At 48.3% G+C, this 12,612-nt stretch overlaps 1 protein-coding gene across 1 annotated transcript in view; it reads left to right on the forward strand.

Annotated features, from left to right (window-relative positions):
- GLDN (gliomedin) overlaps positions 1-12,612 on the forward strand; it is a 51,082-nt gene that overhangs the window by 20,909 nt on the left and 17,561 nt on the right. Inside the window, exons 2-4 of the mRNA XM_040968449.1 lie at positions 3,732-3,783; positions 11,861-11,878; positions 12,151-12,258. Of these exons, the coding sequence (XP_040824383.1) occupies positions 3,732-3,783; positions 11,861-11,878; positions 12,151-12,258 (178 nt within the window). The remainder of the gene's footprint in view (positions 1-3,731; positions 3,784-11,860; positions 11,879-12,150; positions 12,259-12,612) is intronic.

Genomic DNA, 12,612 nt, shown 5'->3' on the forward strand with positions numbered 1-12,612 from the left:
TGTTCTCATACCTGTGTACTCTCCCTACAAGTGATATTCCTAAATCATAGCGGTTTTTCCCCCCCAAATAGATACTGCCAAGTTCTGTCACATCTTGGTTGAGTTAGAATTAGAGCCAGCTCAAACCATCTGATGCCAGGGTAGCAGAAACCTGTCATTTTCCCCTGGGGGCCCCTCCTTTTCCAGAACCCCCATGAGTTGCCAGAGAGAAAACTGAGAGGTTTGCCATTGAGGCCATCTTCTACCCCAGCTACCATATGTTGTTGTAGGGGTGGAAGAGGGGATAACCTTTGACACAAATAGCCATGGCTGACAATTCTATGCCAGAAGGCAAGTCATAAAGGATCTGCACCTTCAGAGTGAAGACCTATGACCCCTTGATGAAATACCCATTTTTATGGATAGTCACAGTGAAGAATGGGCAACCATATAGAAATAAGATTGAACAAAAGTGTCTGATTAATGCTAGAAGACCAAGTAGGACAACCCAGTAAGGCCAGCCTGTTGAGAATCTCCTGGGCCTCCGTGCAACATTCCTTTCTCCTGGGTAGGGAAAAGGATTCCTTCTGAAATCAGTGTCATAAGAGCTACAGTCAAACAAGGAAGATCAGGGAATTTCTTTTTGGCCAACCATGTGAGAAAAAGGAAGGGAATATCAGAACACAATGTTTAGACTTTATGGCTCACTTTGGGGATAAGAAAAAAAGTTCTGGCTCCCATGACCAACGTTGAGAAAGAGGAATTCTAGTTCCTGTGTCTTGCCTTGGGATGTAGGTGCATTAAAAAGAGGTCAGGTGGGCCCGGCGCGGTGGCGCAAGTGGTTAAGGTCCTCACCTTGCACGCCCAGGATCCCATATGGGCGCCGGTTCTAATCCCAGCAGTTCCACTTCCCATCCAGCTCCCTGCCTGTGGCCTGGGAAAGCAGTCGAGGACAGCCCAAGGCTTTGGGACCCTGCACCCGCGTGGGAGACCCGGAAGAGGCTCCTGGCTTCGGATCGGCATAGCATTGGCCGTTGCGGCTCACTTGGGGAGTGAATCATCGGACAGAAGATCTTCCTCTCTGTCTCTCCTCTCTGTATATCTGCCTTTCCAATTAAAAAAAAAAAAGGGGGGGGGTCAGGAAAGAGGAGAGTGGGAGAAAGTCAACAAGGACTTTGCTTCTGAGGTCCTCACTTCAGGGTTTTGTTTTCTGAGCCCCAGCATTACAAATGCTGAAAGAAAAGTCCCCACCCAAGGTGATGTGTCTCCATCCCATTGATCTTCCCATCTGATGGTGAACCTGATGGGCTGTATTGCTTCCTTTTTAAGATGAGTTCATAGCCTAGGAGGCAATGCTCCTGGCCATGGCTGCATTAGGCCTGAGCTCTTGAGGTCACTGTTCTTTGCTTTATATGCAGGGCAACAGCTGTTGTTCCCACAAAACCTATATTTCCAGGCTGGAGTGGCTGCCCCAGACCTTTTCCCGTGCCTCCCATGTGTCTTTGCAGTACTGTGAGATTCTGGTATCATAAGCCCAGGTGAGCAATTTGTTGTCACCCATCTCCAGGCAGGTTCTTCCTGACAGTCTATTGTACTTTCCTTCTTGATCTGTTTCACTCCAGTGGAGAAGTTCTAGGCCTGGCTACTCCACTTGCATTCTAGCTCCCTGTCAATGCAATGAAAAGCAAAAGATGACCTAAAGTTTTGAACCCCCATCACCCATGTGGGAGACACAGATGGAATTCCAGGCTCCTGGCTCCAGCCTAGCTGAGCCCTGGATGCTGTGGCCATTTGGGGAGTGAGCCAGAAGGAAAACCTGTCTCTTTGTCTCTCCCTCTGTTCATCAAAATTTTTTTTATTTTAATGATCAGAAAAAAGCAGATTCTTCATGCCACACCCTTTTCTTACTGTATTTCCCTTCAATCTGATATAGTCCTAGTTTGTTGAGGAAATATATTCCCATCTACTGGGAAATATCTAAACCAATGTTTAGTGCACAAAGGAAGCCAGAAGGTCAGGAAGTGGAAACTCTCTCTTCCTAGCTCTTAGCTGTGCCTTCCGGGGTCAGTGAGGAGTACCCAAGAGAAAGGCTCATTTTCCCTATTGATGCGGCTGCTGCTTCAAACTGGTCCTTTCCGCTATGATCCCCCAGGCAACAGATGAAGCATTGTGGAGTCTTTTCTGATCTTCTCAATGGGCAATTAGATGGGTTTTTTTTAAGACAATAAATTTTGGCCTTAGTGTTACTGATTACATTCATTTATGAAGATGCCTAAAAACAATGAGTCCAAAGTGCTTCCTGCTTAGTGGCGTTAAGATGATCATCAAAGATGAAACCGAAAGTGCAGCCGACCTGGGAGTCCAGGAGCCCAGCTGCATGCCCTGGAGTCCGTGCTGTCACCCCTGCCAAGCCACTGGATTCTTATCTGAGTGAAAGGGAGGAGACACTGCCCAGAAGACTGTCAGGGTGGGCTGGAGCACTGTGCTGGGAGGGTTCCCAGCTCTCCGGCTCAGCTGCTATGCAGTCTCTCCCTGTCTGCAGGGCCTTACTGTTAGTTTTCTCCTCAGCCTAACAGTATCTGAGGAAGCACAGGTCCTTTATGAAAACAATGTAGTGTTTGTGCGATGACCTATGCATATCTTCTCATGTATTTTACATCATTTGAAATGACTCATGCTATTTAATACAATATGAGTCTATGTAAACAATTGTTAGCTGTTTTGTTTAAGGAATGATGACGCGGGTTAGGGGGACTGTACATGTTTAGTATCCATGCATTTTTCTTGGCTGTTTCCCTTCCCTGGTTGGTTGAATGTGGTAGATGTGGTACCTGACATAAAGGGCCAACTGTACATGTTTCTGTGCTACTCATCTTTCAATTGTTTTTACACATTTTGTGCATTTTTAATATGTGTGACATATATTTCACAAAGCAACCAGTTGGTGCTTGCTGATTCTTAACAAAAAAGAATTTTCCTGTGAATCGCCTGGCAAATTAAATGAACCAAAGTAGGAAATGAATTGTTTTCTCATCAAATCAAAACACATTCTTTTTAACCGCTTTTGATTGAAAGTATAATCAGTGAAAATATTAAATAGGACAAAGGGCACATCACGCTTAGTACAACCCCCACTACCCTGGCTCTCAGTTCCTCCTCACATGAGTTCCCTTTGTTCTATCTCTAGATAGAACATTCTAGATACATTCTAGAAAATAAAGCACAGAGAAAGGGCATCAAGAAAGAGGCTTCTAGAAGCATTTGTGTGTGTACTTCTGCTTTATACTCTGTTTGTTTTAAGAGATCTTTCAGTTTTGGCCTGTGGATTTGGTGTGATTGGATTTGATGTTAGTAAGTACTTGCTCCGAGCCACTAGGCTCACCTCTGCCTCTTTACTGAGACCAGCAGATTGAAGCCCTCAAACACTGGGAAGCTGGCTCACTGTAGTGGTAAAAACTGAACTTGGTGATCCTCTCACCACCCTCTGTGTCCTCACAAGGTGATGAAAATCAAGACAGTGCCATTGATGACACTGTTGTATCAGCTGCTGGTATCAGACATCCTTAGATCTTCAAGCCATTTTCCCCAGACTTCGGTGATGCAGAGTCCTCTGAAGTCAGTCACGTGGTGGGATGTTAGTGACTGCGTGCTCATTATCTGAATCAAAGATGCACTGGGAGCTGTGACTACTTCCTTAGTGTCCGGGACCCACTGCTCACTGTCTGCTGTTCACTGTCCTCTCTTACCTGCAGGTGCGAGTGATGGTGGACCTATGCAACAGCACCAAAGGCATCTGCCTCACAGGTGGGTTGGCCGGCCGCTCCCAGGGCTAGCCCGCAGCAAGCGTGTGTGTGGATGAGGAGCACTCAGGGATCCATGTGCTATACATATATAAAACCAAATGTCTTTAACATACTTGGAAACAACTGTAATATAATTAGGACAAACAGTGTGTGCAGGATTCGCATAGTAATCTGGCCATGGAAATAACAAGGGCCTGGGTGATTAGCAGTGTGAGGATCTTGAACCAGATGTTTTTTCCTTAACCCCATGGCCTTTAAATAGGAAAAAGAAAGAAGAAGGGGGCTTTGCTAAGTGGTAGAGTTCTTTCATAAGAATTATTTCCCTATAGCATAGGAGAAGGGTCTTCAAAAAGGGTATGAAAGATAGAATTGGAAAAATATGCTTAAAAATATGCATAAAATTATGCATAAAAATATGCATAAAAATTTGAAATTCATGCATGTGAAAGAGCTTGAAAAAGTCCCATTAAAATGTGTTTTATGAAAAAAATGTATGGAATTTTTAAAAAATTTGCACTAAAATAAACTTACCTTTTTAAAAAATCTATGTAGGACCCAGCACAGTAACCTAGTGGCTAAAGTCCTCACCTTGCATATACTGGTATTCCATATGGGCACCAGTTTGTGTCCCAGTGGCCCCCCTTTTCAGCCAGCTCCCTACTTGTAGCCTGGGAAGGCAGTGTAGGATGACCCAAAGCTTTGGGACCCTGAACCCACATGGGAGACCCAGAAGAAGCTCCTGGCTGCTGGCTGTTGGCTTTTGATCAGCACAGCTCTGGCCATTGCAGCTGCTTGGGGAGTGAATCGGTGGACGAAAGATGTTTCTCTCTGTAGCTCCTCCTCTCTGTATATCTGACTTTCCAATAAAAATAAATAAATCTGAAAAATATATATGCATTTATGTATGATTGTTTGTATTTGAAAGGTGATCAAAGACACAGAGATCTTCCTTCTGCTGGCTCATTCCCCAGATGGCCACAGCAGCTAGGGCTGGGTCAGGACAAAGCCAGGAGCCAGGAATTCCATCTTGGTCTCCCATGTGGGTTGCAGGGCCCCAAGCACTTGAGCTGTCTTCCATTGCTTTCCCAGGTGCATTATCAGGCAGCTGGGTCAGAAACACAGGAGCCGGGACTCTAAGCAGTCCTGCAAGATGGAGTACCAGCAATGTGACAGTGTAACCCTTTGTGCCACAACACTGACCCCAAACTTAACTTCTTAATTGCCTTTTTCATGGGCCTTTTTGAAGCACCTTTAAACATACAGCTTGAACCTCTCTGCCTGCTGAGTAGGCCTAGAGGTTGACCACGCTGACTCCCTACATGTCATGTATTAAGGAAATGGACTAGTCAGAAGGTATGAGGAAGGCTGATGGTGGTGCCTGGGGAAAGAGAAGAAGTGATTTCCTAGACCTGATGAGTTGTGCCTCTCATGAGAGAGGAGCGCTATTTGCTTCTTGCTTCCTGAAGTGAGGGCGAGGAAAGCCCAGCCCCCAGATCTGTCACCCCTTGCCACTGCTTCCTCCTCTCCCCATTGCTGCCTCAGCCAAAGAAGACACTGAGCAGGCCCAGTCGACTGAATTCAGGCACAGCCTTGCCTGCCTCTCTAAAGCAGGTGTAGCAATCTGAGGAAATGAGAACATTCTTTTCTCCTGGAACAGTCAGCTATGGCTGCTGTGGCGTAAACCCAGAGCTGCCTTGCACTTGAGAAAACAGGAGCCTTAAGAGTGCGGAAAACATTGGCGGAACCTCGTTGATCCGTGGCCGAAGGGTCTGGAGAGTTTCTGGGGACCCTTGGCTGGGAGGAGCCTCCCCATCCAGGGTGTGTGTGCCATGGCAGGAAGCGTTGCCTCTCTGTGCTCTATTTTCACAGTTCCTCGCTCAATGCGCCATGCCTTAGGAGTGCAATGCAAGTGTGTTGTATGAATAAACCAGGGGTTTCTGTGACCAGCTGCAGGGAGAAGCTTCTCTCAGGAAGCCCAGACCCCACTGGTTTTATTTTGACCCTGGGGAGGGAAAACTGATCCCATGTCTCCTTGGGAATTGCTAATTGAATTACTCAAGTCACACTTGGGTCCTCAGAGAAAATTCAATATCTTCAAAAGAGCCCGGTCCTTTATTCTGAAACTCTTGAGGCTAAAGCACCTTCCTTCCATCTCTGGAAGTCCGTTTTGAGAGTTCCCGCATGTGACAGTGATGAGTGCTAGAGAAATGCTAAAATGGATGGAATTACAGGCACAAAAGCCTTTCTGAGAGGCCCAGGAAAAGCCTCCTCCTTTCTGATTTTTATAGTGACAGCCCTGAGAGCCAGGCAGCGCTGTGAATGCAAGGAGAGAGCCACCAAGACCACTTAGGGGAGAGCGATGGGCAGCGGGGGTCACCTCCATCCTGGAAGTGGGCTGAATGGGTTATTCTTTGGCACCTCCAAATGCTTTTCAAAAGGCAGCACTCTCTCCCTTCATGTCAGCTTGAAATTGGGTCTTTTTTTTTTCACAAACAGCTTTTTGATTAAAACTTAGGTGTGAAAAGTACAAGTTACAGAGTGAGAAGGTGCCCGTGGATGGAACATACCACCTGCACTGGAAGCAGGGTGCTGGGCACAGGAGAGCAAGTGGTAGGACCCAGGACTGATTTGGGCAGCTTAAGCAGGGGGCAAAAGGTCATGGCTGAGACCAGGAGGATGCTCTGGGCTTGCTGCCCTACAGCAAGACTTGCCCATGCTACGTGGCTTTGCGTTGTCTGTAACCTCTCAGACGAGTAGGCAGGGCAATCCACTGGCTGGACAAGACAACTGTTTTGGCTAGAGTCTGTCAAACTGCATGCTTTATTTGTAAAACTTAATGAGAAAAAAACAAGATAAGTTTAATTTTGTGTGAAAGTCTTTTGAAAACATGCAATTTTCTTAACACTTTTTTTCCATGAATTTTCCAAGATCCTCAAGTGCATAGTTTTCAAAAATTCTTGACCCAAGCAGACTTCTGCTTCTATTTGTTTCTTTTTATTGTGAAAAAATTTAAGATCTATTTATTTGTATTAGAAGAGCAGATTTACAGAGAGAAGGAGAGACACAGAGACCATTCACTGGTCCACTCCCCAAATGGTCACAAAAGCTGGAACTGAGCCAGTCTAAAGCCAGGAGCCAGAAGCTTCTTCCAGATGGGTGCAGGGTCCCAAGGCACTGGGTAATCTTTGCTATTTTTCCAGACTATAAGTAAGGAGCTAGATTGGAAGTAGAACAACCAGGACATGAACTAGTGTCTATATGGACTGTTGGTGTAGAGGACTAGCCTACTATGCCACTGCACTGCCATTCATAGCACTTTCTAAGTACCCTCGTTTGCTCCTCTGAATGTATCTCACTTACTCCAGGCTCATTTTTCTTGGGAGCCTCAGAAGCAGATCTTCCAGAAAAACAGGTGGCTCAAAGATGGCAGGCTCATGGTTTGCTCTTACAATGGTATCTGCATGAAGACTTGTTGGAAAATATTTGAACCATCGCATAGCTGAATTGCATGGCGGGACTAAGGCACTTCAGATCCTCCTGGCCAGGGGCTCCTCACCCATCCATGTCATTTGTCACCACTTCCATAGCTCCACCCAGCCCAGCTTCAATAATGGATCCCAGGCGCTGCTGAGCTTGGCTGCATGTCACTCTCCGGTGTTCCCGAAAACCATGACTATTTGTTTGAATTGGCACCTAAAACAAAGCCTGTCTGCCATCCCTACTCTCATTTTTTAAGGCTCCCATGTTCATGGTCCAGAATTGAAAAGCACCCACTAAATGGGACTGAACTGAGGCTGCACTTCACTAGGGACATGTCCAGGAAGGATGCCTTTCCAAGTCAGGACCTGAGCCCGGCCAGGTAGCTGGTGGCAGGACACGGTGCATGGGAGACAAAGCACCGAGGCTGCAAAGCTGCAGCCAGTGCGGCACTAGTGAACAGACCGTACCCAGATCGCTGGTACTGTTGTTCACTGTGTGTTCATAGGTGGAGGCAGACCCAAAACTAGCTGGAGAATCTGCCTGCAGGCACGGGAGCTGCTCAGGTCATGCTTTAGGAAGAGCCAAGCATGCCAGCTCTCATGGGGAAGGTGGGACCACATCCGCATGGGCCCGAGCCCCTGTCCAGTCCTGGAGCTGCGTGCGTCCTCACTAGGGAGGAGGAGGGGGACAGTCGGGACATGACCCCCAGGCCTGCCAGACCTGGAATTATGGAGCTGCATTTTTCCCCAGCTCGTTCTGAAGCCACAGAGCCAGGCCTCACTCTCCCGAGTGGCTGCTTGGGCTTGGTGTGACGTCCTCATTTCTTCCCCTTGAGCAAGACCTTGGGAAATGCTTAGCCTCTTCCTCCATGGTCAGTGCAGGTGCCTGGTTCAGACAACACCTATTTGGACAGCATCCTTGGGAGGCTGTGGGTGGTGCGGGGAGAGGGCGGGGGAAAGGTAGAGGTGTATCTCTTCCCCTAGATTCTGAATGGCCTCTGTGGCAAGAGCCCAGGGACCAGGGCCCTGCTGTGGTTTCCACTGGCTAGCACCCTCTCTTGAGGCCGCTGAGTTCAAACATACTCTTCACATTGCTTACTCCTCACAACTGCAACAGCAGTTTTTCCTGTCAGAATGAACATTCTTGTGTCTGCTAGCAGCAAAAGCCCACTAGAGCTTATTTGTGGTGGTGGGGGCGGGGAGAAGTAAGGAGGGGCTATCAAAAATGATTGAAAGAAGAGTGTATTTGTTGCGGTTGGTTGGTGCGAATCAGGTTGCAAATTCCTGGTGGCCTAAGAGCAGAGGCTTAGCTCTCATCCCACTCAGTATAGTGAAGATTGGGTGATGCTTCTGGATAGTTCTGCTTCCTCCAGGACCAAGGGGTCCAAGAAGTCCCCATCTTTGCACCAGATTCTAGGCATCCTAGTTCCATGGTCATCTGTGGAGAACAGAGAGTCCCAAAAGATGGCACCTGCTGCTTTTGCAGGCCTACAGTGGCATTCCCCCAGGACAGGTCCCATTGGCCAGAAGCCCTTGAAAAATCCAGTAATGGTATCTAATTCTTTTCTCAGAAAATGTTCACATCCTCTAAGGGGGTGTGGGGAGAAGGGATCATGATCATTCCAGTCACCTGTGATGCTTGATAAAAAAAAAAATACAGGTTCCTGGGCCTCATTTAAACCCAAACCATTTTAGGATCTCCAAGGCAGGCCCAGGCATCTGCATTTTACCAATGTCCTATTCATCAGGAATTGTAGCTTTGGAATTGTAGCAAAGGGAGCTCTTTGAGGAAGTGTCACCTGATTGCTTCACTCCAATGAGACCCTTAAAGGAGTGAATGGGTCCCAAATACCAGTGCAGCCTGCAGCTCTCACCATAAGTTCTGCTGCAAGATACGGTGAGCTCTCCTAGGGACTCCTGAAGCTGGCTCTGTGTAATGGGGCTTCATAAAACCTGTGGAAAGACAGAATTAAAAGATGTGTATTGGGCCCGGCGCGGTGGCGCAAGTGGTTAAAGGTCCTCACCTTGCACGCCCGGGATCCCATATGGGCGCCGGTTCTAATCCCGGCAGCCCCACTTCCCTTCCAGCTCCCTGCCTGTGGCCTGGGAAGGCAGTCGAGGACGGCCCAAGGCTTTGGGACCCTGCACCCGCGTGGGAGACCCGGAAGAGGCTCCTGGCTTTGGATCGGCATAGTATCGGCCCGTTGCGCTCACTTGGGGAGTGAATCATTGGATGGAAGATCTTCCTCTCTGTCTCTCCTCTCTGTATATCTGCCTTTCCAATGAAAAATAATAAAAATAAATCTTTAAAAAAAAAAAAGATGTGTATTTTAGGAGGCTGCACTGTGGCACAGTGGGTAAAGCCACTGACTGCAACGCTGACATCCCTTATGAGAGTTGAGTCCTGGTGCTCCATTTCTCACCCAGCACCCTGCTGATACACCTGGAAAAACAGCAAACAATGGGCCAAATCCTTGAGCCCGTGTACGCACATGGGAGACCCAGAGGAAATTCCTGGCTTCTGGCTTTGGATTAGACCAGCTCTGGCGGTTGCAACCATTTGGGAAGTGAACCAGCAAATGGAAGTTTCCCTCTTTCTCTCTCTCTCCCTTCCTCCCTCAACCCCTTAGTCCTCTGTCCTTTCCCTTTCTGCAACTCTGCCTTTCAATAAATGAATAGAACTTTAAAAGAAACCTTTAAAATGTTTCTTTTGATGCAAAAAGAGAAAATGCAGATTTTTTTTCTTAAAGTTTATATGATACCTCCTCATATACAAGGATTTCAAAAATTTTTGTGCCAATGTATTTATCATTCCGTTTTGTTCATGCATTTATTTATTTGAAATGAGAATTACAGAAAGAGAGGGAGAAACAGAAATATCTTCCATCTGCTGGTTCACTCCCCCAGATGGCCACACAACCAGGGCTGGGCTAGAACAAAGCCACGGTCCAGGAACTCTGTCTCTGGATGCAGGGGCTCAAGTACTGGGCCCTTCTTCCACTGCTTTCACAGGTGTGTTAGCAGGGAGCTGGCCTGGAACAGCCAAGACTTGAACCGGCACCCATATAGGATGCCAGCGCTATAGGAGTCCATTTATATAGTCCGTGCCTGCTTCTCTTACAGTCCAGTCGTCCTCCTAGCCGTCTGCACATCTGTGGTTGCCTCCTGTGCAGTCAAGGAGTGACGATTCAGGGATTTCTGATCTCTGGGAAGAGGCTCCACCACCCCTGTCCGGTGCGTGTGCACCATCTGGTGGTGAGTCGTGCAGCCGCAGGTACGCTGACCACAGTGGAGATGTGATTCCCAGCTGATGATTTGTGCCCACAATGGGACTGCGTCCCCTCAGACACGTGAGCTTCTAGAGTCCCCATATCTGCCAAAATGGCATCTAGTGTCTGGAGCCCCAGTTATCTGGAAGCCTCCTACCCCATCAGACATGGAGTCTTGCTCACTCTGCTGAGACACTGCTTGAATTTCTAGCTTCCTCTACAACTCTGTGCTCACCCCGGCTGTCCACAACCCTGTCCCTGACTTTACCTCCAAACACACTCTGGGTATTTTCTCTGCAGCCATCCCTCCTCCAGCCCCCTCTTCTTGTTCTACCTGATACAGAGAGGATCATCAGCCCACACTGCTGTCACATCACCCCCAGCACCACAAGCTCCCCGCTGCACAGCCATCTGCCACAGCTCCCTACTGCCTCTTGGGTGAGGCCTGGCATTCAAGGGCTTCCCCCAGCGACCACACCGATGGACTTGTTCCACTCCATCACTGTCTGCTAGGCTTGGCTGATCCTCTTCCTTTCTCCCACCCTGCATCCTACAGGTTCCCACCTAAGTGCTCTTGCTCCTGTCGGTGCCCTACATGGGATGCTTACTCCTTACCTGCAGCCATCTGGGACCCACTCTTTCTTCAGTGCTGTAGTTCAAGGCTCACCTAGGGGTGCAGTCTTTCACTGCTGAGCACTCAGGCTTCCCCGCTTCTCCATGACTTCCTCATATTGCGCTGTGGTGTCAGGGTCTACCTTCTCTGTGTAGACTTGGTTGCACAGCAGACACAGGGACCAAGATTTCTTAATAGATTCCGGGGCACAAAGTAAGTGCTTAATAAATGCTGATTTCCAGACTAGTTGAAGACTGGTATTTATGAAAAGATCTTCCCTCTTCATCACTTGTGAAACAGTTGTGTGTAAATGGCTCAGCTCATCCTCTTAGAGTCCTGGATAATTATCCACCAAGGAAGATATTTGTTATCGAATCTGAGCTCTCCATTTTCTCAGGTTGCTTTGTGCAGCCACAGATTCGCCAAGCCAGCATCAGCTGGTGGCAAGCCCCCTTGGTGGCCCATGTGGCCCTGCTCTGTCCTGGCACCCCTGTACCCACCAGAGTCAGCACTGATTGAGTTGATGACTTGGGAGATTGCTGACTGAATCTGAAGCAGACATGGTTTGCTTGGCAAAGGAGTCTTGACCAGATTGGTTTTAAACATCTTGGGGACTGACAGATTTCTTAAGGTCACCAGTTGAGTGGAACATTTGGAAGGGGGAGGGCGTCCTTTGGTGGTTGTGGTCATTTATCCTCTGCATTTCTTCTGTTGTAGGACCTCCTGGCCCCCCAGGTAAGATCCCGTGGGCTCTCCTTAGTTCAGGGGAGGCTTCAGGTGGCTGGATCCTTAGGGTTTCTCTGTAGGGACAGAGGTGGGGATAAGGGGAGGGCTGCAGAGGCAACCCCAGTTATATCCTTTCTGCTCCTCTCATCTGAGAGCCTGTCATTGCTGTACCCATCACCTACCACTGTTTCAGACAGAGAAGGGAGGGTGTGGAAAAGGCACGGGTGCCAGCTCAATGTCACCAAATGTGTTGAAAATGTTCTTCCATGTTTTTGCTGCAGGCCCTCCAGGAGTAAGTGGCTTACCAGGACACAATGGATCTGATGGACAGCCTGGTCCCCAGGGCCCAAAAGGAGAAAAAGGAGCCAATGGAAAAAGAGGGAAAATGGGTATTTTTTTGACCGCTCTTCTAATTGTCTTCTTTGTGCCTTAGCCCTGTGGCTTCATCAGGGGTGAACTAAAGCTGTGCACAATAGGGTGAGCTGTTCCATCTCGTGACCTACCTGGGGCCATGGTGTGCTGAGACACCAAAGGCAGGCTTCTGGGTCCATGCCTGACAAGTGTTTGTGTGAAACTGAAAACTCTGTGTCCCTGGGCACCGATGTTCAGTTCTGCTCACTCAGGCTGATGGGGCCATGGAAGGAGCTGGGACCACAGGCAGCCTTGGGCTGTGCCAATGTGCTGGGTGGCAGCCTGCACTGCTGACCCCATGGCCTCTCAGAGCTCAGCCCCTGTTGCTCTCT

This window comes from Ochotona curzoniae, unplaced genomic scaffold (genome assembly GCF_017591425.1).
Source record: "Ochotona curzoniae isolate NIBS_2020 unplaced genomic scaffold, NIBS_Ocur_1.0 scaffold_4701, whole genome shotgun sequence".
In the NCBI taxonomy this organism is placed as follows: domain Eukaryota; kingdom Metazoa; phylum Chordata; class Mammalia; order Lagomorpha; family Ochotonidae; genus Ochotona; species Ochotona curzoniae.